Genomic DNA, 24725 nt, shown 5'->3' on the forward strand with positions numbered 1-24725 from the left:
ACCGACTACCCGATCGAATATAGTTTTTACAATCACCGTTCTTAATCCACGAGGTCACTCCAAAACCACCGATCTTTTACAACGTCGGTATTTTTATTTCTCAAGATCCGTATTATACGTATGTCTGTCACGACTCTGATTGCTGCGACTATGTTTTCGTCACTCTTAGTTTTTATTCCGACACGTAGTAGCGTTGATGTTTTATTCCAGTTTGAATCGATAACGTTGGAAGTTATTCGAATATTTATCAATCGGTAGTTCAAATTACAGAATACCAAAATTTTCTACATTATCCCCGGATGATACGAAACAACGGAACAGCAGTATCATCGGTAGTGCGATATGTAGTTTTCTACGTATCGTGATCGATATCGCGATGTAAAAATTTGGATAAAAGAAAAGAAAATTTTCGTCACGAAGGGAGCGTAATGTCAATTATACGAACGCGAATGTATCCTTATTTTTTTCTTTTCCAAGGTACTATCTTTATAATATCTGGGATATGGTTTTCCACAATACGGGCAGCTCACAGGTATGAAATTTCTCTTTATTCGCTGTACAATTTCTTACATACAAAAAGTGCAATGCCTTCGGAACAGTGGCTGCATTCAGAGCAGTAATTGACTTTGTCGCGCATAGAACGAGCTCGACTCCGCGCGCGAACACACTTCACAATTATGTACACGTTAATAAAATAGTTTCATTTTCTACACTTTGTAATATCATATATACACTCGAAAGTAGTCAATTTACACGGGATAGCAATTAGAAATATAATCGATAATTGTTGGGAACAGAATTGCCGCACACTGTGTACCGCGGTACCATCGGACAACATTATGCAACAGCTAGACGATCTGGTTAAAGGGTAAAGGGAAGAAAGACCTAACGAAGCGAGGCATCGATTTGAAATCTTTGCCCAAAGGCAATCGGTCGACGTGCACGTACAAGAGAACCGGATAACGTTTTCATCCTTTTCCGGATCACAAGGAACGCGTCGCTTCATCTATTACAAACGATCGTTAAACCGTAAAGTACGTTACACGGAAAGGATAATCTACGAAATCTAGACACGACTTTGTCTTAGCACCGTTTCGACTCGACGATCCCCAATCGAAGTAATTACAACAATATCAGCGCGTGAAAACTCTTACATATTTTTACAACGCGATTCTACGCGATCGCTTTGCTTTTATACATTCCTTCGGCGCGTTAAAGTTTGCCCGGGCCAAAGTTTCGCTATATTACATTTCACGTATTGTCCCTATAATTACAGAATCGTTGGGCGAGAAACATCGCACGAATCATCGCACAAATGTGTACAAGTTCGGTACGTCGATCGTACGATTGGCTCGCAAGGAACGGTTCTCGATGACGCAATCAAAATACAAAACGTGCTTCTTTTCACCGGCGTGATTATCGAGGCCGGCTCGAACTCCTCGGCGATTCGTACCGTGAAGTATCACGAAGTGTCGCGTATAAACGACGCGTTTCTAAGATAAGCCGCCGGTTTCCTGTCGTTTCGTAACGATGCATTTCATTTTGATCGATCGCTAACGCTTTTTTTTTTCTTTTCTTTTTTCTCGTTTCACGCGACATGGATTTCAACACAGCCGACTTCTGTTGCGCTATTCTGTACACACACACGGACACACACACACACGTATATTGACATTCGTTGAACATTATAGAAATATTTATCGAAAGCCGAGTAAATTTGTAAAGTTCAATTTTAAAATCGCTCGACGATGCCAGGTGTCGTTTCAACTATCGGTGAATTTTTCGCAATGCGAAAATTAGAAAGAAATATTCGGAACTTTAGAAATTGTTAGGCGAGGCTGCAAGGAATATTACCTGTCAATAGTTGTTTAACGACGAGGTTGTTCACCCTTTACAATCACGATACGTTACGTTCGTTAAGATCGTATTATAGATACCGATAAAATTATTTTCGAACTGAGGGACACGACACACTCTAATCGATATATTGTTCCAAGTTCGTATCCCTCGGTATTGTTGTTTAAAAATTACTGGGTTCTAGATAGTTGATTCGGTTATTTTCGTACGCGTGTTCGCGAAATCAATTGATCGCGACTGTATACAAATGTTTGCGGCTGAAGATTATTTTTATATTCAGAGGTACGGAGCGAACGTCGACGTTTCGATTTCGGTACAGCAATTCTAGTTACACCTAAGAAATTAGGAACCCAATTCTATCACGTCTTGATCAAAGTTGTCGATGACCGTTCTATCTCGATGAAATTTCGGTATCGCCATCGTACAACTTGAATATATTTATACTTATCTTGCTACCAAACACCATTTAGCGAAACACCAGGACGACAAATCTATCGTATTTTATCTCGAGTCACTCCAGGGACATTTCTTCTCGACAAAAATTTCGGTAGTTTTATTCCACGGCTCGCTCATCCATCGGATACACCGACACGATTATCCTAGTCGATCCTCGGAGAACCAGAAACTCGATTCCAAGCAAATCCTCGAGTTACGCGGATTCGTGGATAATTACGCTCCTCGTGTTCTCGTACGTGTTTTGTCTACTCGTACGTCGAACGAACTTCTCTTATCTGAAACTTTTCATTTCGTAGGTTTTTCGAACTATTTTTTCTCGAAACTTTTCATTTCTGAAGGTTTTCGAACTTTTTTTTCTCGAAACTTTTCATTTTGCAAGTTTTTCGAACTTTTTTTTCTCGAAACTTTTCATTTCGCGAGTTTTTCGAACTGTCCCTAACCGAAACTTTTCATTTCGCAAATTTTTCGAACTATCCGTAACCGAAACTTTTCATTTCGCAGGTTTTTCGAACTTTTCCTACCCGAAACTTTTCCTTTCGCAGGTTTTTCGAACTTTTCCAACTCGAAACTTTTCCTTTCGCAGGATTTCGAACTTTTCCTACCAAAAACTTTTCATTTCGCGAGTTTCTCGAACTTTTTCTTCTCGAAACTTTTCATTTTGCAGGTTTTTCGAACTGTCCCTAACCGAAACTTTTCATTTCGCGAGTTTTTCAAACTTTTCCTACCCCGAAACTTTTCATTTCGCAATTACGCAAGCATTGGAAACATCCGATCGGACTTTTCCGAGTGTATCCCATACGAACGAAAAGATCGGCGATTGATCGTATCGTGTCGGAAAAGAATAAAAAGAACAAAAATTCTCCTTGCGATACCGTACCCGTACGTTTACTCGAGGAACATGACAAACGAATGAAGCGTCAAAATCTAAATTTCGATTTTTAAAAATCTACGCGCGCAAGGACACACCCTTTGATCGTTATCGATGGTAATCTAAATACCGAAGAAGAAATCATCTATTTTGCAAAAAAATCGTTCCTCGAATAAGTATATTTTCAATCGTGAATCTAAACCGCTTTCTAAACTGTACATCGTTCGTTCGAGCGAGTAACTCGAGGACTCGGTTCGGAATTCTCCGTTGTCTCGCTGCGTGGATGCACCGCGATGCACCAGATGCACTCGCGAACGATCACGTGTGGGATCGTTGTGGGAAGACCGCGTGGATTGGAGCGTCGCCGGGACGATTTCAGCGTTGATTCGAAAAATGTATAGGAATTAGCTGGAGCGTTGCACAAGGGTTAGGGACGTATTCGGTGGCAACGGCGACCAAGGTATTCGCCATGGGCGCGTAGATGCGTGCGAGTTTATGCGTGCGATGGTAGAGACGAGGCGAGAGAATGAGCAGGAAGAGGGAAAGAGGTGTGTGCGGGTCGCCAACACATCTCTCGATATCTCACGGTTCGATCTCTCTCGGCTCGGCCGCCCGTATATTTACATGTATAATTTATATATCCCGTGGCAGGGACGAGAAGATGGTGCGCGCTCGGTCAGGGCGGCTCCTAACGTCCTAACGGCCGTATCCTTTGGACGCATCCACGACGCGTGCACGCGTTCACCGGTTCCCTCTCTTTCTCTCTCTATCCGTTATTATAGACGGTGGTTCACCCTGGATCGAGAAATTCGCGTGAATCCAACGACCCACCGAATTCCCACGATCCAACGTTAATGGCCGATTCTCTCCTCGACGAACGAGAACGAATCTCCAGAGCTAACCGAAGCCTTCTTACTTCTCCGATCGAGAAGAATTTTTCATCTTTCGGATTTTTCGCAGCTTACTTCGTTCGAACGGGTGCAACGCAATCTTTGATATCGCGTTTGAAGGGATGAAACAAATCTGGGGTGAAAGTTCTGTGATCGGACTAAGGGATTAAGGGATTAAGCGTTTCAGTTTCATTAACCCCTTTACGATATTTATAACGTGTACGATATTGTAAGAGATTCGTGGTAAGGAAATCGGTTCGTGAGTACTTGGGATGAGTCTGGACCGTATTTTACGTTCGAATATTTTCAAGAGAAATTATTAGAATGGAGATACTTGCACAATGTTTTCAAGAAGAATATTTAACCTTCGCGAGGACAGTGAGAGTCCTGACCGATCGGTTGTCGATTGTGAGTAAAGTGTTATTAAAATTTAAGTCGTAGGGCAAGATTAACTCTTTCCAACTGTTGACGTTCAACAATCATAATTTTCTGAAGGACCCAAATTGTGAAGACTTTTTCCTCAACGATCGTCGCAGTCAGGCTACCAAACGTAAAAGGTTGTTCTCTGTAGGTTGAACGACAGAAAATAGAAACGTTCGAGAGTAGGTTTCTCGTAAGTTAGCTTTCTCGTACAACTCGGAGAAGAATTTTCATAGCCGAGGATTCCAGTACACGTGATGTTCTCGAAATTTATCCAACGTATCTTCGACGTCGCATCGTCCACTTAACGGACATCGGGGTACGTGTATAATTAACAAAGTTTCGTTACATTACCGTACACGTGTCATTCTTCTCGTTTATTTGCACTAACCGAAACGGTGACCAAGAGAAACGTTCTCCCGAAAAGCAGAGGACCAACCATCTCGATGGTTTCGTTACCCAAAACGAGCACGTTTTCCACGTCCCGAAGGATTCTCTGGGTATTCTCCTAGGATGGTCGCGTACAGAAATAGTATCTCAGGGCAGCTGGGAAACGGCCGTTCACCGATACGAGCCGATCCCGCAAATGCGGAAGACACCGGTAGTCGAAGGCGGGCCCTTAATTAAGCTCGGGTACCAACGAATTCCATAATACGTTCCCGTTCGCGTAACACGGCCACGATAAGAGCAAGCGGCCCGAAGCAGGCGGCTCGCCACGGTTTCTCGGTGATTCTTTTTTTGGCGAAATAATGCGCCCGGGACCGCAAGCTCCCTCCCTCAGGGGGGTGGGGGCGGGGGGGAACCACGGCCTCTCCCTATCGCCATTGTGGCCGCGAGGGCGCAATTAATTATTGCGTGCCCGCGAGGGAGTGCATTGTTGCATCTGTTGTTGCACGCTCTCCGCGACTGGTTGTGTGTATAGTTAAGCCGGAGTAGCTGTGAATGATTCTGCGCCGCGGTACGGTTTTTCGGGGGAACGAGAACGCCGCGATTCTTTGTGCGGAACGATCGGGGCCTCCGGTAATTTATGAGCCCGCGGTGGCTCTGTGTAATTTACGTCGACTCACCGTGGTACGCGTACAATTAAGAGAGAAATGTATGGGTACGGTTCGGTGGTTCCGCGAGGTGACGCGGTAACTGCCACACGAAGAATTAATGTCGGATCGTCGGGTTAGGTGGTGGTTTCGCTCGTTGTTTCGCGAACTTTGGAGCCGTAAAGCGAGTTTGTTCGAATTTTTCGGGTGGTGGGAGGGGAATAGACGGAGGAAACGGGTGATACGAACGGTGAGGATACGGTGGACCTGGAGATAGTGTCTGGATTAGGTTTGGATCGCGAGCGAAAGAAACTTTGCGTTGATTTACGCGAATCGTAACCGGGGACCTAGAGGAAACCTAGATCGCATCTGGTTACAAGGGATGAATCTGAGAATCGTCTATTGTGAATTTAGAAGATACTTAGGAGAGAATTTTTCATGTATTTACGATGGATCGTAACTGAGACCTAGAAGAGACCTAGTTTCGCATCTAGTTCCAACGATGGATTTAGGAAGAACTTAAGATAGATGTAGGAGTTATTTGGTTTCAACGGTGGATCTAGAATCTCAGATAGATCTCAGAATCGTCTATCGTGGATTTAGAAGACACTTAGGAGAGAATTTTTCATGTATTTACGATGGATCGTAACAGAGACCTAGATCGCATCTAGTTCCAACGATGAATTTAGGAAGAACCTAGAGCAGATCTAGGAGTTATCTGGTTTCAACGGTGGATCTAGAATCTCAGATAGATCCGAGAATCGTCTATCGTGGATTTAGAAGACACTTAGGAGAGAATTTTTCATGTATTTACGATGGATCGTAACATAGACCTAGATCGTACCTAATTCCAACGATGGATTTAGGAAGAACCTAGAGTAGATCTAGGAGTTATCTAGTTCCAACGATGGATTTGGAACCTCGAATAGATCTGAGAATCATTTATCACGAATTTAGAAGACACTTAAGAGAGACTTCGGCGTGGATTTACGATGGATCGTAATAGAGACCTAGAGGAGACCTAGATCGCACCTAGTTCCAACGATGGATTTAGGAAGAACCTAAGATAGATCTGGAACCTATCTAGAATGGATTTAAAACGGACTCGGGACCCACGACGAACCCGGAATAGATTTAGATCGAATCTAGGATCTAGTAGACTTTCGTGCGTCTCGTCGAGTCGTTGATGGGAATACTCGTTGTTTTCAAATTCACCCGAGAAATTACGATTCAACCGGAGCGTTTATTCGAGCGTTTGAAATTAACGCGTTGGATACGACGGCAAGAGTTATCGATGTTTCGAAGGTGTGGGGTGCTCGCGCGTCGACGGACAGGCGCAGGTGATACACAAACGAAAGACGTAAACGCGGGCTACGGGAAGTAGCTCGAGGTGGAACGTCTCCTCGAGTTCGTGTTTCGTCCGAGACAAACAATCGGGACTGTCCGAGGGAAGGTAATTAAGAGAACACGACGGCGACGATTAAACGAGTCCTGCCGAATCGGGTGAAACGAATTAATTCCAGCATCGAACGAGGGTCGAAGATAAACGATTCGGCCCGATGGAGACCGGGAATCCTGTTTAACGATTCAATGACGAATACTTTCGCACGGTGCTGCGAGAACGATCTCCCTCCTATTGCCACTCGAACGGAGCTCCCCATGCGTCTTGAGCTCGGTCGGGTGGTCGCTTCGAACGCGAGGAAACAGATACGCGAAACCTGCACGTCGAGTCGCCAACTTGTGTTACAGTTTACGTTAGAATCTACCCGATGCGAAATTACAACTCGTCGTACACCTAACTCACACCTAACTCACACCTAATTCACACCTAACCCAGTTGTGTACCAAAATTTACGAAAGAGTACTCGTACAGCGCGTCGATGGACAAGTTTCGCGATTCCAAGAGTCCATCTTCGCGAGTCCATCTTCTCCGCCATATTTCAAAATAGAAATCTCGCGACGAAACAACGCTTAAAAATCGAACGATTCGCTCGTGGAAGAAAAATTAGTATTCGAACGACCGAATGGAAGATTTCGCAACTTAGTCGTTCTGTTCGTCGATGTTGCTCGTTCCTTCACGTCTGACGAAATATCACGCGCGAACTTTCCGGTGATTTGAACGCGTGGGAGTACCACCGTCGTTCGGTTCGACGCGTCTAGTGGTTCGTTCGCGGTCACGATCCACGGGTACGCGTAAAGCTTCCTCGAAACCCGTTCGGCGCGAAGAAACCCTCGAAATTGCGAAACATCGAGCGCTGTTCCGCGGAAAACGATACGGGGTCGTTCGCGACGAAAGCACCGCGGGAACACCGTGTCTCGATCTTCCCCCGAAATGCAGAAGCGGAACTTCGTCGCGGTCAATGACCGCGCGGAAGCCCCCTGTACGTTGTCGCGTTACGTAACACACCTGTTCCTCGGAACGATTTCGTTCGAAAAGGTTCGTTTCGCGAGCTACGCTGGCCACGTTCTCGTTATTTGCACGGTCGCACCCTCCAGTTTCGCGAAACGAACCCCGGTGAACCGATTCGAGACGGCAGGGGAACGAGCAATGCTCCCGGATCCATTGTTTAGGCGTTTCACCGTTGCGTCAGAGTAAATAAGAACAATGCTCATTACGCGATACACGAGAACGATATACGTCGGTGCATTAATAAGCCGAGACAGAGAGAGAGTGAGAGCGAGATGCTATAGTTCGATCAAAATCAATTGGCCGTACGAAGATATAATACTTCCTCGATCGCGAATCGCGAATTTCTATCTTCTCATCGTGCTCGATTTCTCGTTCGGATGGCTGGCAGACGTTGCGTCTACCGATTCACGGGGCCGAGACGAGAGCCAGAGCAACGGAGACGAGACACTTCGGTGACCTTGAACGGCCAGACGATTTTCTTCCGACGTAGTTCCCCGTGAATCGTCTCGTTCTCCGTCTCGAAGAACGATAACGGTCGTCGGAGGCTCGTGGGCCCGGTTTCCCGTTCGAAAGTCGAATCATTGTGCAACGTGCCGCGAAAATGTTGCGGAATATTCGTCGACGAACGACGATTCAGTTTCGTCGCGTCTCGTTCGAACGATGGAAAACATCGATCGAAAAATCGCATTCCTTCGCGACGAATGGAAGAACAGGAAACAGCAAGGTTCACTGTAATTTTTAATCGATACTCGTTCGTTCGTGTTCGTTCGTACAACATCGTACAACATCGAGACGAATGTATATTTATGGCACTGCCGAAGAAGACGCGATTAGGTTACGACCCGTAGCCACTGTTGGATCGTGTTCAACCGTTCGTCGAGAATCTCTCGATTGGCTCTCGTTCGCGGTGTCGTGGAGACCGAGTTCTTTCGCTGGTTGGCTCATCTTCAAACCTTACTGTCTTGATCCGATATGGGACACTTGGGAACGTCGGGTGCTACTCGTGGACGATCGATCGTCGTCGGCTTTCCCACGAGTTTTTTCGAGCTACCCGATTCGTGCGAAAGTGTATTCCCGATCGTTGTTGAGAGCTTCGATCTTCGAAGATCCGAGGTTCTCGAGACACCGTCGAGGCCCCTCAAACCTTCTCAAACCTTATCAAACCTTCTCAAACATTCTCAAAACTTTCTCAAACTGCTCGAAACTTCGTCGAACCATGTTTCTGCGCGTGCGAAAGTGAAACACCTGGACACGTTTGGACACGTTTCGTTCGAATCGTTCGCTCGATTCAAACAGTTCGACGACGTTCAAAGAGTTCGACGACGTTCAAAGTGTTCGACGACGTTCAAAGAGTTCGACGACGTTCAAAGTGTTCGACGACGTTCAAAGAGTTCTTCGACGTTCAAAGAGTTCGACGACGTTCAAAGAGTTCTTCGACGTTCAAAGAGTTCGACGACGTTCAAAGTGTTCGTCGACGTTCAAAGTGTTCGACGACGTTCAAGGAGTTCGTCGACGTTCAAAGTGTTCGACGACGTCCAAAGAGTCCGAGTCCGGTTTAGATGTAGTCCGAGGGTACCGAGCTCTCGTTGATCGCCGCCAGCCGGTACTGCGGCGTCTCCAGTCCCTGAGGGTTCAGATGAAGGTTGGTGTTGTTGTTGGAGGCGGCCGCCGCGGGCATCTGTTGATTCGCCGAGTTCGAGCTGAGGTCGCTGTAATAGGCGCTGCTCGGCGCGCTGCTCAGCGTAGGTCCGTCCGGTTCGGCGTCGCTTCCCGTGTACGCGGTATTTTGATACGAGGGGTGCTCGCCGTTCCTGCTGCCGATTCTCAGCTCCTGATGATGATGGTGATGATTGTGGTGATGGTGGTGGTGATGGTGGTGCTGCATCTGACCCGGCGGCACCGGCGTGGACGGTCCGTTCTCGTACATCTCGTAATCCGGTTCTTGTAACCTGAAAAATATCGGATTACGAGCGTCAGCGAGTGCCAGTTAACCGATCGATTTGCCTCGTTCTGCGAGTTTACGCGCGACGCTTCGGAGATAAGGTTCTCGAGCTGGTTTTCCGTTCAATCGGCGCCGAACGATCCCACGCTCGTTCACGTTCGAAATTCGTCGCTCGAGGTGAACGAGCACCGGGTTAGTCGGGAACCTTCGAGTCTTACGCTCGCGGATCGGCAGGGAATCGTAGACCGGCGCCTCGTTAGGTCGATTCGAGGACACGCGAGCGCGGAAGACTCGCGCGAAGCCCAATACCCGCGCTCGTTGAACAGGTTGCGCCCTATTTGCGTATAAATGTGCAATTAATGGAAACGCGTTCGCGACACGCGCCTCCGGACGTCGACGTTCGACTGGTTCGCGGTCGGTGATCGTGCGTAATCGTGCGTTTCCTCCGGTCGTGCGATCGGCTCGCGAGAACGCGCGATCGGCGGGATAATTGCGCGCGTTCTCGCAACGGTACATATTATCATGAGTCGCGTTTCCCGTGACGCGACGCTCTCGAGAAACGTCCGATGCGCGACGAGCTTCGAGGGAAGCTCGGAGCCGCGCGAAATCGACTCGCGAACTTTTCATCGAGACCGGTTCCGATAACGACGTTACGCGCGGCGTCGATCTCTGTTTTTTTTCGACGCGTTCGGAAAGGAACAGGAGGACAGGAAGGAAACGTACGGAGAGACGTCGCGTCACGGGAAACGCGACTCGCGACGATACGTACGATACCGATAACGACGTAACGCGTGGCGTCGATCCGTATTTTTTGTCCACGCGTTCGGAAAGGAACAGGAAGACAGGAAGGAAACGTTCGGGGAGACGATTTCGATAAGCGGGACGACGGTACTCGTGTTTCGTTCGCGGTTGTATTTCTTCCGCGTTGTCGAAGGAAACGGAGATCCCCGGGAGGATAACGTTGCTCGTCTGGTCTCGTCCGAGACGGCTCGTGGACTTAATTACGGGGACTAATTTACCTTTTACTGTGCCGCGTACGGAGCGTGTCCCTCTGCAACGATCCGTCCTCGTTGCCTCCGCCGTAATGACGATGTAACCTCGCCGCGTCCAGCTCGTGGTATTCGTCGTCCTGTCCGCCGGAAGTTGTACCGTACGTCGAGCTTCCTCTCATTTGTAGCTGAAGATCGCTCGCGTAGCTCGCTGCCTGCGAGTCCAGTTCTGCGTAGAGGGCCTCGTCGGTCTGCATGTGGGTGTAGTGGTTCTCCACTGGGAGATTCATCGCCCGTCTATGTTGCGGAAGAGACAGAGGCGTCGTGACGACTCCTGGCGTACCGCCGCCGCGTCGCGAGCCTAACCACGACCACACATTGTGCCCTTGAATCAAATCCCATGAATCGATACGATCGCACGGTTCTCGGCGACTTGCATAGAATAACCCATATATTTCGAACGCGCGAGTACGCTCGCTGGTCGGTGATCGACGAACGAACGACCGTATCGAAGATACGCGTATTCTCGTCGATCGTCGACCGAGAGTCGTTAAGATCTCTTCCGATTCTACGCAATCGTTCTCCGTTTTCACTTCGTACGATTCTCGCGGCCAAGGACCGTTCTTCGAGTAGTGGACCACGCGTCGCGCCCTTCAGTCGAATCGATACGATCGCACGATTCTCGTACAACCCTTGTAACAGGTTGCTCGATAAGTGTTGTCGTTCGATATGAAACGGAGCTATCAGCTTCGTTGTTTTATTTTTTCTAGAGATCGTAATACTGTTCGACGAACACGTGAGAAGTTACACGTGGATCTGTCGACTTTGTGTATTTACAATTGTTCAAAGTTCAAGTGTCGTAGTATTTCTTTACAACGGAGAAATACGACAAAAGTTATCGAGTAACCTAGTATTCCGAACACGAGATGGTCACCGGTGACCGACGAGCAAACGAACGTATCGACGTTTGTTCGAGTAAACGATTTGCCAATTTGCCAGCGTTTCGAAAGATCCTTTTAACCTCGAAGCGTTCCTCCGTTAGTTGTACGCTCAAAGTTTTGGGCAATATCTCGAACGTAGGGAAGTAGTTTTTGCGATTAACCCTTTGCCAGTCTCGTCCGTGACTGTTAGTTTAAAAATATTACGAGAGTTCTTTTAATTTAAGAAATTTTTTTCATTTGTGACAACAAAAATAAATTACTTACCACGGAATCACTATTTTTTATAACGGAATAACGTAATCGACCAATTTGTGAGAAAAAATAGGTAGGCATTCTACTTAGAAATTTTTCGTCAAAATTTCGGAACTGGCAAAGGGTTAAAACGAAACGAGGGGTCGATTCAGACCCGGAGGAGCGCGTCAGGTTTCGGTCGACCTTCTCCGCGAGTCTCGTATCCCTTTTGTTTCATATTCGGACCTACCTCGCGCGGATAACGATCGAGTTAGGTCCGAAATCGAGTGCTCGGTATCGATACGTCCATACGTAAGCATTTTGCGAAGCGATTTCGTAAAAATGTCAAAACTGGCAAAGGTTTAACGTCAATTGTCGAAAGGAAACGTTAGGACCGCGTCAGGTTTCGATCTTCTCCGCGAGTCTCGTATCCCTTTCGGTATTCGGAGCTACTTATCGCGGGTAACGAGAAATCGAGTGCTCGGCACCGATACGTACCAGGACTAGGCGCTACGTCGTGATAAGGAGGCAGCTTGTCCAATTCGAGGGGCGGCCGGTCCGGTATAACGGCCACACCGCCGCCAGCCCCGCCTCCGCCACCTGGGCCACCGGGTTCCTGAGCGTTCGAGTCCTCGACGCCGACGCTGCAGCAGCCCGCTGGAACGCGAAACAAAAAGGCAGGTCGTGAGGTCCGAGCTGTGGAAAATCCGTTGGCGATAGAGGATCGGTATAGGCGAAAGTCGTGCTCGAGTTTCATCGAACGAAGGGGTCGCGGACCGACGAATCGTTACGAAGCACGCCAAGTGCCAGCTGAGTTCCCTACGACACGGGGAATCCTGTTACGGTTACGCGGGCCAACGTGGTTCCGGCGTGTGTAAGTAAAGCGGTACAGGCTCTCGTCGCGGACACGGATATTTCTATAAATACACATCGCGCGTTCACGTGCACAAACTCCACGGTCCCCGAATCACGGCATTATGACACGAGCTCGCGTATAGGCGGGCCAAGGGTGTAGAGAGAGAGAGAGACAGAGGGAGAGAGAAAAACGGAAGAAAAAAGCGGTTGTTTTCTGTATGGTCTCATTGTGCGCTCGTCATCGTGCCGTCACGGCTCTCATAGAAACGCGGCAGGCTTCGGGGTGGATTGCGCAAGAGCGTGGGGAGGCGGGTGGAGGAGCGTAAACGAAAAAGGCAGGAAGGGCAGAAGGACGTGGCGGTCGAAAATGAGAAAAGAAAGGGGAGAGAGAGAAGAAGGAGAGAGAAGAAAAAAAAAAAGGAATTCGGAATTCATAGATCAGAGGCGCCGCCTCGCGGTAAGTAGGCATGAGAATGCCGCGCGGGGAAAAAACGAGATTATGGGAATCCCATGGCGGTGTCCCCCTCTTCTCTTTCTCTCTTCCTCTCTGTCCGTTTCTCTGTTTTCCTTCGGTCGTCGGTGCAGCTCATAACCTACGCACGTACGAGGCATCCTCCTCGTGGTGGTTGGTCGGTTGGTCGGTTGGTCGGTTGGTCGGTCGTCCTCGACCAGGGGGTTTTCGTCGTCCCGGTCGGCGAGCGTTGCAACGCGGCTTGGCGGCTGTCACTTGCCGGGAGATAGAGAGACTGGTTCTCGTTTATCGCGGTGCCCTTACACCGAGCCACGGCGCACGCGTGTTGCGCGCCTTAGCTCGCGCAACGAGCGCGATATCCTCTCCTACCCAGCGCCCGCCTCGTCTAGACGCTAGTTTCTTCTTCTTCTTCTTCTTCCGAGAACGCTCGCGAGGATAATCGCCGATGCGCCTCCAACGTCCCGGAATGAAAAGCAGGGTGACGTACCCGAGGTGAAATTTAATTCCGCCTCGACGGAGCCACGGTGTATTTATAACAAGACGTTACACCGCAATTTACATAATTAGGATCTATGCAACGTCCACGGGATTACCCGGTAATGGGAGGACGCGAGCGTTCACCGCCTAGCCGGAGAACACTTTTGACGCATCGGTTAATGTATCTTAACGACGTCGTGCCATTATCGGGTACATCGAGAAACCGGGCTGTACATCCGAGCGATGAAAGCTACGCCTCGAAGAACCCCACGCGCGGGCTGGGGAGCGGAGAACGAGCGAGAAATTTCTCCCTCGAACGTTCCGTGTACTTATCCGCGTACACTTGTTGCTCGTCGCGTTTCGAAAAAGAGAGACATTCGTAACCGCTCGATCGAGCACCAATTAGCGACCAATTACCCCGGTAACCGAGCGTTTCGAACACTCGGATCCCCGTGCACACCTCTTCTTCTTCCACCGATCAACCTTTCCGTTCGTTCGGACCGGCTACACCTATCTACCTACCTACCTACCCACCTACCGGTGGTACGTGCGCCTCGAGGATAGCTCGCGCGACTTTGTTCGCGCGGCGAGCTTCTTCTAGAAATCCGAGCGCAATCGATTACGGGTCCACGAGCAACGGTGTAATCGCGTTATTTATCGTCGTTCGAGTTCCGAGCGATTCAGCCGTACACGCACCGATGTTCAACGATTTCGAGATGCCCGCTCGAGAACGCGTTCGTCCGGTCCCGTAAATAAAAGATCGATGTCGATTTATCGGGGTTCCCGCGCTTCGTGGCAACCCCGAGTTCTCGTTTACGATCGATGCTCGAACACTCGCGACGCGTCGATCCACAAAGTCCAGTGTACCCAGCATCTGGATTCTCGAACGTTTCGCGGCGATTGGTAGCCAATCGGGTATCCCCGTGGTCGTCGTTTCGCTTCCACCGCGATTACGCCATCGTTTCCCACCTACCGGACGAGGCGAGAGGTAATCGGATCCGTTCCTCTTCCAGCTTGTCGCTTCGCGTTCCTCTTTGTCGACGCGTTACTCCGCGTGATCTGCCGGATTAGACGCTTGGAATATTAATTGGACGGCGAACGGGACGCGTGAAAATCGTACCGTGTCGCAACAGCGGGGGGCAGTACGGCCTCTTTCGAGCTAGGAGACTTCACGGACCCCGGATTCTATTTCCCGAACGGCTCACGGACCCGAACAGGGGACCCGGCTCACGGACGTCACCGACCCCGAGATTCGTTTTCGGGCGTCAGGAAGATTTTCGGTCAAGCGAGAAAACTGTACCCTCGGTTTCTTTCTACGCTTTTTTTTTCTCTCTTTCGCGAATACCATCTCGATCGCGGGTCCAACACCTCGCACCGCGCGTACCGCCGCGTCTGCCGTTCTCAACGACCGTCAGAGCTCCAACGACCATCGAGGCACTCGAACCACTTTCGACGACACGTGTCTTCCAATCGGAGCAACGAAACCGGACCCGAGTACACCGTATAATCGGACTCAACGTTGCCTCGCCTAGACGCGGATAGAGTTCGAACGATTTCGATTCAACCGCGTCTATTCTCGCGCGATGAGAACTCGATCGGACGATAACGCGCGAAAAAAACTGCGTTCTATCGCTTTTGAATTTTTCCAGCGGGGACTTAACCGGCAACTCGAGATTATTCCAAGTATATTTGGCCTATACGATTCCTCTTCTCGTTGATTCGATTCTTTTTTTTCTTCTTTGAGTGCATCGATGCTTCGAGTTCCAAGGAAATGAAACTTGAATAGAAATTGTCACCGCTCGATTTATCGCGTCTCTCTTCTTATCAACATCGAATCGAGAGAGAGTCACCTCTCGAGTGCAAGGGGTTATTAAAATCCATCCAAGAGTTGCTTGCGTATACATTACGAAACGTGTACTCAGCTTTGATCCTCTTCGAACGGCTCTCGTTGCGAAATTAACCCGCCTCGTCTTTTGGAAGATCCAGACGGTTCGCGAAGTGTTCGGAGGGTAACGTGTAACGATTGGATTCTCGTCCACAATGTTGGGAATTGTGTTTAACGAACCACCGTAGCGGAGGAAAGAAAAAACGACGGACGCGATAAGTAGCTTTGATCCTCCTTGGATGAAACTTGTTGCACAATTAACTTACATATATCATCCGTTGGAAGGTACGGATGAATCCGGGTGAACGTAGGGGAGTTTCAAAAGGGAGATAAGAGCGAAACTACGTATCAGATTTTGATCTACGATGTTGGGATTAGGTTTAATCTATCGCCGTGCGAGAAGAAAGAGGAAGGCGATAAGCGTGGCAAGGGAAGGTGGAAAATTTGCAAGACTAAGAGGAACTTTAAGTGTGCATACGGTGAGTCGATATCCAGAGAATATCGGATAAAGAGGGGACAGAAGTAGGGTGAATAATACGGCGGGAATGTTTAGAGAACGGGCTGCGAAAATGTATCTCGTCGTGGAGATCGGGATCGAGGTAGGAACAACGCGGATCGAGATTCGGTTAGCAGGGAAAATAAATAAAGATAATCCCGCGCTGAAGAATACCGCGATAATGTCCAATAACCGTAACGGTCCGAGTAATCGGGAATTAGGTCCGATCGGGACAATTCCTTCGCGAAATATTGTAGGTTAAGTGTCCTTTTACCGGTCCGAGTGCTTAGAAACCGTTTGAAGAATAACGCGAGCTTTCATCGAACGAGCGCGATCCTGTCGTTGACTCTTTCAGGGTGCAGCAGCTGATTCGGCGTATCGGGCCGGGGGAACGCGCGATAAGCCGATTAACGCATTCGATTCACCTATTCTACCCGGCTCTCGAATCGCCATTGTGTCCCGTCGATCGTACGGGAACCCAACGTGTACCGGCTCTCGTCTTTTTTGCGGAACGGGCTCTTTCAGCCGTCCATTAACGCCTCTCTTGTCCGTTGGCATTCGCGCGGCGATTCTTAACGCGGTGGTTGTACACCACCACGAACCGAGTTTCATTAATTCCTTCTTTTTCTGCGTACGCGCGCGCGCGCGCGCTCGCGCGCGTATGAAATTGCTCGCCGCGTTCAACGCGCAACATCGCCGCGCACGCTTATTTAACGAACTTGCCGCCCGTGTACTTTCCAAGCTGAATTCCAATTACACACGTACGCGGGTACAGCTATAATTTCACCGTTGACAACTTTACACACTCGTCGGATAAATAAATCCACGGTGAACACGGTAACCTAGCGACAGCCGACGTTGCGGTTTTGACGCGATCGATGGAATCCGGGAAGAAACGAAACGGATTCTAACGCGATTTCACCGGAAACTGGGAACAGACAAGGTTGACGGTCGAAAGTATTCTTCGGGCCGCGATGACGACGGTTCTGGAGTCATTCGTCGACACGGTCGAACGGTTGAAATTGTTTTGAATCGCGGACAAACTCGATCTTCGTGGTCCGCGACTTGGGTCATGTTCCGTCTCTTGGCGCGATCGCGTTAGCGATCTACGATCGAAAGTCTTGCTCTTTCGACACCGAGAGATCTACTGTTCGTAGATCGTAAGTTGCCAAGTGTCTCTAAATCGATCCTCGAGGGGACTAGGTTTCGATATTTACGCGCCGACGAACTCCGAAGGACGATTGTTGAAAAATGTGACTCGAGGTGGGACGATACTTGCTTCGTTCTTACCGTGGCTGGAGAACGAAACAAACGATACGACGGGGAGAGTCGTCTCCTCGAGTGGCAAACATTTTTCACCTCGATGCAATCAAGACTCCCGTAAAGTACCAACGTTGATACAATCCGTCCTGAAGTCTACGGATTCTGAAAGAGTTTTCGATCGCGCAATGAACACTTTCGTGGTAAGGAAATCGGACCGAAGGACCAAGAACGAATCTCGTCCGCGTTCGAGTGTATTCTTTGGAAAATATTGGAAAGAAACCCTTACGAAACGTTTTCGAAAAGAAAATTTAGCGACCGTAACGCGCGTAATCGTAAGGCAAGGGTTTAAGAGCGTAAGTTCCCGCTAGTTTGCAATCTCGAACGATTCGACTTCGTTCGATTCAATTTTGAGAATCGTGACTCCAATTGGTCCTTCGTCGCGTGAAATATTAGAAAGAATCCCTTACGAAACGTTTTCGAGAAGAAAATTTAACGATCGACTTTGACGTCGCCCGTAACGCGCGTAATCGTAAGGCAAGGGTTTAAGAGCGCGAGTCTCCGGTAGTTTGCAATCTCGAACGATTCGACTTCGTTCGATTCAATTTTGAGAATCGTGACTCCAATTGGTCCTTCGTCGCGTGAAATATTAGAAAGAATCTCTTACGAAACGTTTTCGAGAAGAAAACTTAACGACCGACTTTGATGTCGATCGTAACGCGCGTAATCGAAACTTGAATCGTAAGGCGAGGGGTTAAGAGCGTAAGTTTCCGGTAATTTGCAATCTCGAACGATTCGACTTCGTTCGATTCGATTTTGAGAATCGTGACTCCAATTGGTTCTTCGTCGGTGAAATATTATAAAGAATCCCTTACGAAACGTTTTCGAGAAGAAAATTGAGCGACCGACTTTGACGTAAGGCAAGGGTTTAAGAGCGTAAGTTCCCGGTAGTTTGCAATCTCGAAGGATTCGACTTCGTTCGACTCGATTTTGAGAATCGTGGCTCCAATTGGTCCTTCGTCGGTGAAATATTATAAAGAATCCCTTACGAAACGTTTTCGAGAAGAAAATTGAGCGACCGACTTTGACGTAAGGCAAGGGTTTAAGAGCGTAAGTTCCCGGTAGTTTGCAATCTCGAACGATTCGACTTCGTTCGACTCGATTTTGACGAATGGCGGCTCCAATTAGTCGTTGGTCGCGTCTGTTGGCTTCGATCGGTAGACTAAATCGTTCGACGATCGGTGTCTCGGAGAATAAATCCAGCTACCGAAGCTCCGTACGGTGCGGCGTGCAGACGGCGTCTACCAAAGAGACGCCTCTGGCGCCTACTCCGTAGCGATCGTCGGGAGTGGTCACGACGTTTCGGTGTGAAAGGCACTTAAGAGGCAAATCGTGGATCGGTGGAGATCGACGACAGAGTCCGGGGTGGTTCGGTAAAACGAGTGTTGGATAATTAATTCGGGTGACCCTTGTATCCCGGGCCGGTAGTAACCTGCCCTCGCCCCTTCCTCTTCTGGCCTTGTTCGCGTCCTCGTTCAGGCCTCGGTCGGCTTCGCTCCTCCCACCGTTCCCCCGGTTCGTTGATCGTATCGTGCCGCGGGTGATTTTAAATCAGAAAGTTAATTAGACGCGTTTCACTGTCCTTTATGTCGCCCGTCCGTCGCGTCGCTCCGGTACCCTTTACGTGCACGAGAGCAACGGTAGCACGGGCTGAATATACCGCCGTGAGCGGCTTTCATTATGCGAACTAATTAAACTCCAATCGACGCTGACACTCGACGCCACGGCTCTACTACCGCTTCTCGTTTGCACCAATCGACGCCGTACGTCGCGCGCGAGGCCCCCGTGTCTCTTTTCTACGGCGAGAGGAGAGCCGGCGGTACGTCGCGGGAATCGACATCCGGATACGTGCGTCTTTCGTACCTCGGATACCTCGGTAAGTGTCGGTCTACGTTCTGTTTCTCTCTTTCGACGGGTACCGAGAAACCCTCCTCGACGCGGAGAATCAGATCGATTCGTCCTTTGCGTTACCAAGAGGAGGAGGAGGACGACGCTCCGAGCCATTCGTCCGACGAGCTCGTAGGTGTCCGATTTGCTGAACTCGAGGCGGCTCCGGTTCTCCACTCGGTTCACTTGTTATCCCAGCGTCTTTTGAACCTGTCTCTGTTACACGTTTCTCCGCGGTTACACGTTTTACGTAAGTACGGGAACGGAGGAAGCTTCCCTAACTCGGACCCGATCCTAAATTGCACCGTGGTCTCTATCGACGTATACTATAAATTCAACGATGTAACGTCTCATGGCACGAGGTTGTAACTCGCGCGTTAACGGCAAACGGAACACCTTGCGTGCAACGTATGGTTTGTTTCGTAGTTGGACGATGCAATCTCCCTTTTAATTTGTGCAAACTTTCCATTCGGTAAATTTTCTATTCTTAACGGTGGAACTTTCTTTAGGAAGAATCGTATCTATTGGGTTGCTCGGAAAGTCATTTCGTTTTCCAAAATGGAGAATATATGATTGAATAAAATGTTTATACACTCTGAAAAAATCGTGTTTCATTTTCACCAAAAGAAACGAAACGACTTTCCGTACAACCCAATATAATGTTACGGTAACACTTATCGAATACTTGCATCGGTTTTTGTTCGTTACGCCGGAACGTTAAAATCGAGACGGTGTTTCGAATCGAACATCTCGATAGTACTTTTAAATACATCAAAACGCAGAGTCGTGTGTACGGATCGATGCACCGATCGCGTTAGCAAAATCCGAGAAAAGATCGATAGAATCTCGTACGTGTTACGATCGCGATACGAGAATCTAATACACGGTGTACCGAAAGGTATACACGAGTCTACATCGATAACTTCGCATCTATCCGTTGCCGTTAACGGATCGCAGAAAAATGTTTGCCACCGAATCACGATCAATAGTTATACGAATTATAATAAGCACGGCACGGTAGGATTTTCTTGGAAGAATTTCGAGCCCTTTCATCGATGGTGGTTCAGTGTCAGCACACGTGGCGAGCCCTTTTGAATACAGATAAGGTTTCAAGGAATATTCACAAAGGGGGCTTAAAAAGGAATTTTATTAGGGGGCGGATATCGTATTTTAACGAACGGCAAGGGAACCGTAGAATAGACGGAACCGTGGACCGATACCCTGGCAAGGAACTGGTATAATTATGAACGATTTCGAACATGATCCGTCAGCGGCGTTGTTACGTGCTCGGACACGCTTCGATCGACATGCCTATTGTACCAATTTCGTATAATTGGAGCGTAATTGTTCCAACAGTACGTCGTACCGGTCGCGCAGCTTTTGCATTTCTCGGCTCGAAAAATTGTCGGGTAATCGTCGAACGCGCACAGGAGGACATTTTAAACGATATTCCGAAGGTGAAACGTCGCTTTTACGAACGAGGCGCGTAAATCGATCGGCGGGGATTCGCGTGGGCGATTTTCCGCGCAACGCACGGTTCTAATCCAATCGTCGGCCCTGTAACGCGGTAATTTATTATATTACGAAAATAAACGGATAGAAAACGTAAATCGTCGCCGATAGAGGATCCCCGATAATAACTGGACGTGTACACGGCCGCATTAACCGTAACCTCGATAAGCGGCTTAAAGGTAATCCTATCGGGCGCTTTAATAAATGCAACTCGTAACAAGTACAGGGCGAACGGTAAGAACACTGGGTTTATAATAATCCGTGGAGGTTTTCTTACCTCTGCCACCGGCGCTCTTCATTCTGTAACAGAAAACACAATCCGTGAGACGTCGACGATGCGGAAGAGATATCGTTGACGCGCAACGATGTCGGAGGAGATGTTACAATTGCCGGTTCGCGATCTCGGCGCGCGATTCGGTTGTAATTTCGTTCGTAACATCGTCGTTGAGCTCCGATTGGGTACACGCGGCCTCGTCAACGGCTCCCTCGATCGTTTCTATGGTTCAAGGTTGCCCCGTACGACCAATGGTAACGTAGATTTCCGAATCGCGGTCGTCCGGCCAACGAGCCATTAAAATCGCGACTCTGGGCACAACGGCGATAAAAGTTGGCGTTAACCGCGGCACTGAATACGAGTCTTTGTCTCGTCTGGTCGGAGGAAGTGGATCGCTATAAAGATCCTCGATTTCTCGTCACGGTGGAACGAAGGGCCACGGTCGTAGTTACGGCTGTCCCTCGTCGTTGCGCCCGCGGTTTTTTTTCCACCGCTGTTTCCTCTGTAGCTTTTTTCGCTTGTCGCACCGCGGATACAACGCGACCGATCTAGTTAGCAACCGGTTCCATCCCTCCTTATTACGGCTCGGTTCTCTCGATTTTGATGCATTGCGGGTAGGTGGTAATTTAAGGGGGAATCGATCGTGCAACCGGCCGCGAGACCGAGAGCCAGTCCGAAACCGCGATCGTTTCGCGGATCTGCCTGATCGCCGATCCGTATCGGCGGGATGCATCGCTGGCCTCCCTTCCTTCCTCTTTCTATGGATTTCGAAGGCAATTTCTCTCACGGAAACCGACCGCGCGCGCAGCTCTTTACGTTCTCATATTTCAATTCGAGATTCCGCGATCGAACGGATAAATTCACCATCGAGGAAGATTGAATACGACCGGAACCGATTCCGTCCGAGCGGTACGCTCGCCGATCGGCCGAACGAACCTTAGAATCACGTGAATCGTACTGACCTCCGACAGTGGAGAAGCGTCACCATCACCACGGCACCGATGCCAGCCGAGACTAGGGAGACTATCACTAGGGTGAGTACCCATCCCAGTTCTCCAGGAGCTTCTGTGAACAAAGTAAACGATACCAGGTTAGACGATTCAGATTGTAATAACGTTTATTTATTTTTTCGTAACATTTATTTGTTTAATTGCGCGTTACTCGTCTCGAGTACCGCGTGCTATCCAGAAGCGCGTCGAGTTTTCGAGTCGGCGCGAAATAGATCGGTCGCTCGAGGTCGTCGGGGCGGAGCTATCCCCGCTACACCGCGAGCGTGGCTCCTCCCACTTCTGGACGCCGGAGAGGGAAGCTGCAGGGGGGAGTGACCTTCGACGGCCAACCGATCTCGTCTCGACGCAGTTGACGCGTTTTCGAGCGACCGTCCCCCGCGATTATTTCTCTTCTCAACGGCCATTCGAGGAGAACTTCGCGCGTCCACGACGATCTCCCGCAAACGCGATCGGACTGCTCCCAAACGTTTCCACGACCCACCCGCTGAGACAAATTCCTCGCCCGGATAAATTGACTCGAGGGACTCGTTGCGTGTCGGGTTCGCGCTTGCGCGAGGACGAGCGGTAATTGGGCCGCGGTTGCAGCTCGCCGCGTCCGGTTTCCGCGCAGCGGGACGCGCCGCAGCTTTATTACGCGAGCTACGGTATTATCTCTGCGGCACACCTACCGAAACGAGGTTCCGCTGCTCCCATCGTTCCCTCTTTTTCGGCGCGGAATCGCTACGGCTCGCGTGCACCCAAACGCGAGAATTGCACCGTAAACGTAATAACGAAAGTCCAAAGCTACGCGAAACGATTGACTGCAGCATTCGCGGTTAAGGAGAGAAAAACTATCTTTCGAACCGAAAATTAAATGTTTGGGATTTCGGTACTCGAACGTTCAAACTCGAATGACATTATTATTTTTGATTGTACTCTTTATCGTAGGGTGTGAGATGTTTTCGAAGATCGAGAAATCGTAGAAACGATGGCATTGGAACGACAAAACTCGAATGATATTATTATTTTAGAATATACTCTCTATCGTAGGGTGTGAGATGTTTTCGAAGATCGAGAAATCGTAGAATAAAAGAACAGTTCCTTTCTAACACGAATTAGTGACGATTAATGTAGTCCAATTTGTCTCAGATCGCACAAGCGTCTTCGAAGTTAGATATGGAAAGGGCAAATTAATTTACAAGTATTATCACTTGTCTATTTCAATAATTGTCCACGAATACACCGTTAACAGTCAAGTAATTTGAAAAAGTTTAAAACAGATCAAATTGACCCCTTAGGTAGTTCCAGTGTTAAGAACATTAATACCAAATTTCGTCGACTCGGGTTTAACGATATTCGGGTTATCACAGACATCGATTCAAAGAGTAACACTCGTATAAATCACACTTGGGTAATGCCCAATTAATACCCAAGAATAATATATCAAAATAATTTCCAAAGGAGTATATTTCCGAGGAAAAGTAGTATAACAGGTTCTTCGATAAGTTTTGTCGTTCGATGAGCAACTTGGTCGATCGAACGATAAAACTTGAACAACCTAGTACTTGAATGTCCGAAGGGTGCTCGAAAAGTCTCGAACAACGACGTACAAATAACGTCGATTTCAGTTCCCGGTGAAAGGTGCCGTAATCCCTTTTAATCGCGCGAGTTGAACGCGGCGGAATTGCTGAGCAGTCGCGAGGTGGAACACGGTTCTTCGGGGCTCGATTCGAAGGATTTTCCGTGAATCAGCTCCTCTGCCGGACGAAGACACAGGCTATTTAACCAGTTCTCGAACGATTCGGCCACGTGATCCTCAGAGTTCGTGAGTGGTCGGATCTCTCGCTCGCGCCGCGGTCGACGTACGAGGCTCGCGACGATTATTCCGTTCGGCGGGCTCATTAGCGAGCAGCTTCTGGCGATTCCCGGAGATATCTTAATCCTTTAATGAAACGTTGCTGCTCGATTCCTAATTTAGCGGCTTAATCGCGAGCGTTTTCCGCGGAACGAGTGGCAGCGGTCGCCTTTACTGCCACTGGAATCGTAAACAGGGGGCGAAGGTGTAATTTAGTTGGGACGAGGGACACCGTGGCGCACGAGGTGTACAGGGAGCAGTTCTTGTTTCGTTTTACGTGGCGAGGTGAACGCGCATTCGCTGTAATCGGTGTTGCTATCCGACAATTGGCAAACCAAGATCGGACAGTTTGTTCTAGCTTGTTTTTATCTCGTTTCGATCAACTTTTTCGCTTTTATCGCTGTACGTCCGGTCGTGTCATCCCGACGATATTATCCCGAGCTATTAGAGATACCGCGTACATAAATAAATTACTCTCATTTTTGCTCGTTAAATTCTCCCGGTTTCTTTTAATTTCGATCCCGTAACCCGAGGTTATTAAACGCGTGTAGCAATATTTGCAGGACGACGACGACGAGTGAGTCGAACTCGTTGAAACCTGTAGCCACACGGTTCTACGATACTACTTCGTACGATGATAAAATCGAACTTACGATCGTGCATTC

At 48.8% G+C, this 24725-nt stretch overlaps 1 protein-coding gene across 1 annotated transcript in view; it reads right to left on the reverse strand.

Moving 5' to 3' along the window:
* Window positions 1-9404: 9404 nt before the first annotated feature.
* LOC143148409 (uncharacterized) overlaps window positions 9405-24725 on the reverse strand; it is a 108084-nt gene continuing 92763 nt past the window's right edge. The window contains exons 3-7 of the mRNA XM_076314712.1: window positions 22179-22281; window positions 21220-21242; window positions 12537-12695; window positions 10897-11251; window positions 9405-9884 (exon numbers count right to left, since the gene is read on the reverse strand). Coding sequence (XP_076170827.1) covers window positions 9491-9884; window positions 10897-11251; window positions 12537-12695; window positions 21220-21242; window positions 22179-22281 — 1034 coding nt within the window. The 3' untranslated portion in view covers window positions 9405-9490. The remainder of the gene's footprint in view (window positions 9885-10896; window positions 11252-12536; window positions 12696-21219; window positions 21243-22178; window positions 22282-24725) is intronic.

This window comes from Ptiloglossa arizonensis, chromosome 6 (genome assembly GCF_051014685.1).
Source record: "Ptiloglossa arizonensis isolate GNS036 chromosome 6, iyPtiAriz1_principal, whole genome shotgun sequence".
Classification (NCBI taxonomy): Eukaryota; Metazoa; Arthropoda; class Insecta; order Hymenoptera; family Colletidae; genus Ptiloglossa; species Ptiloglossa arizonensis.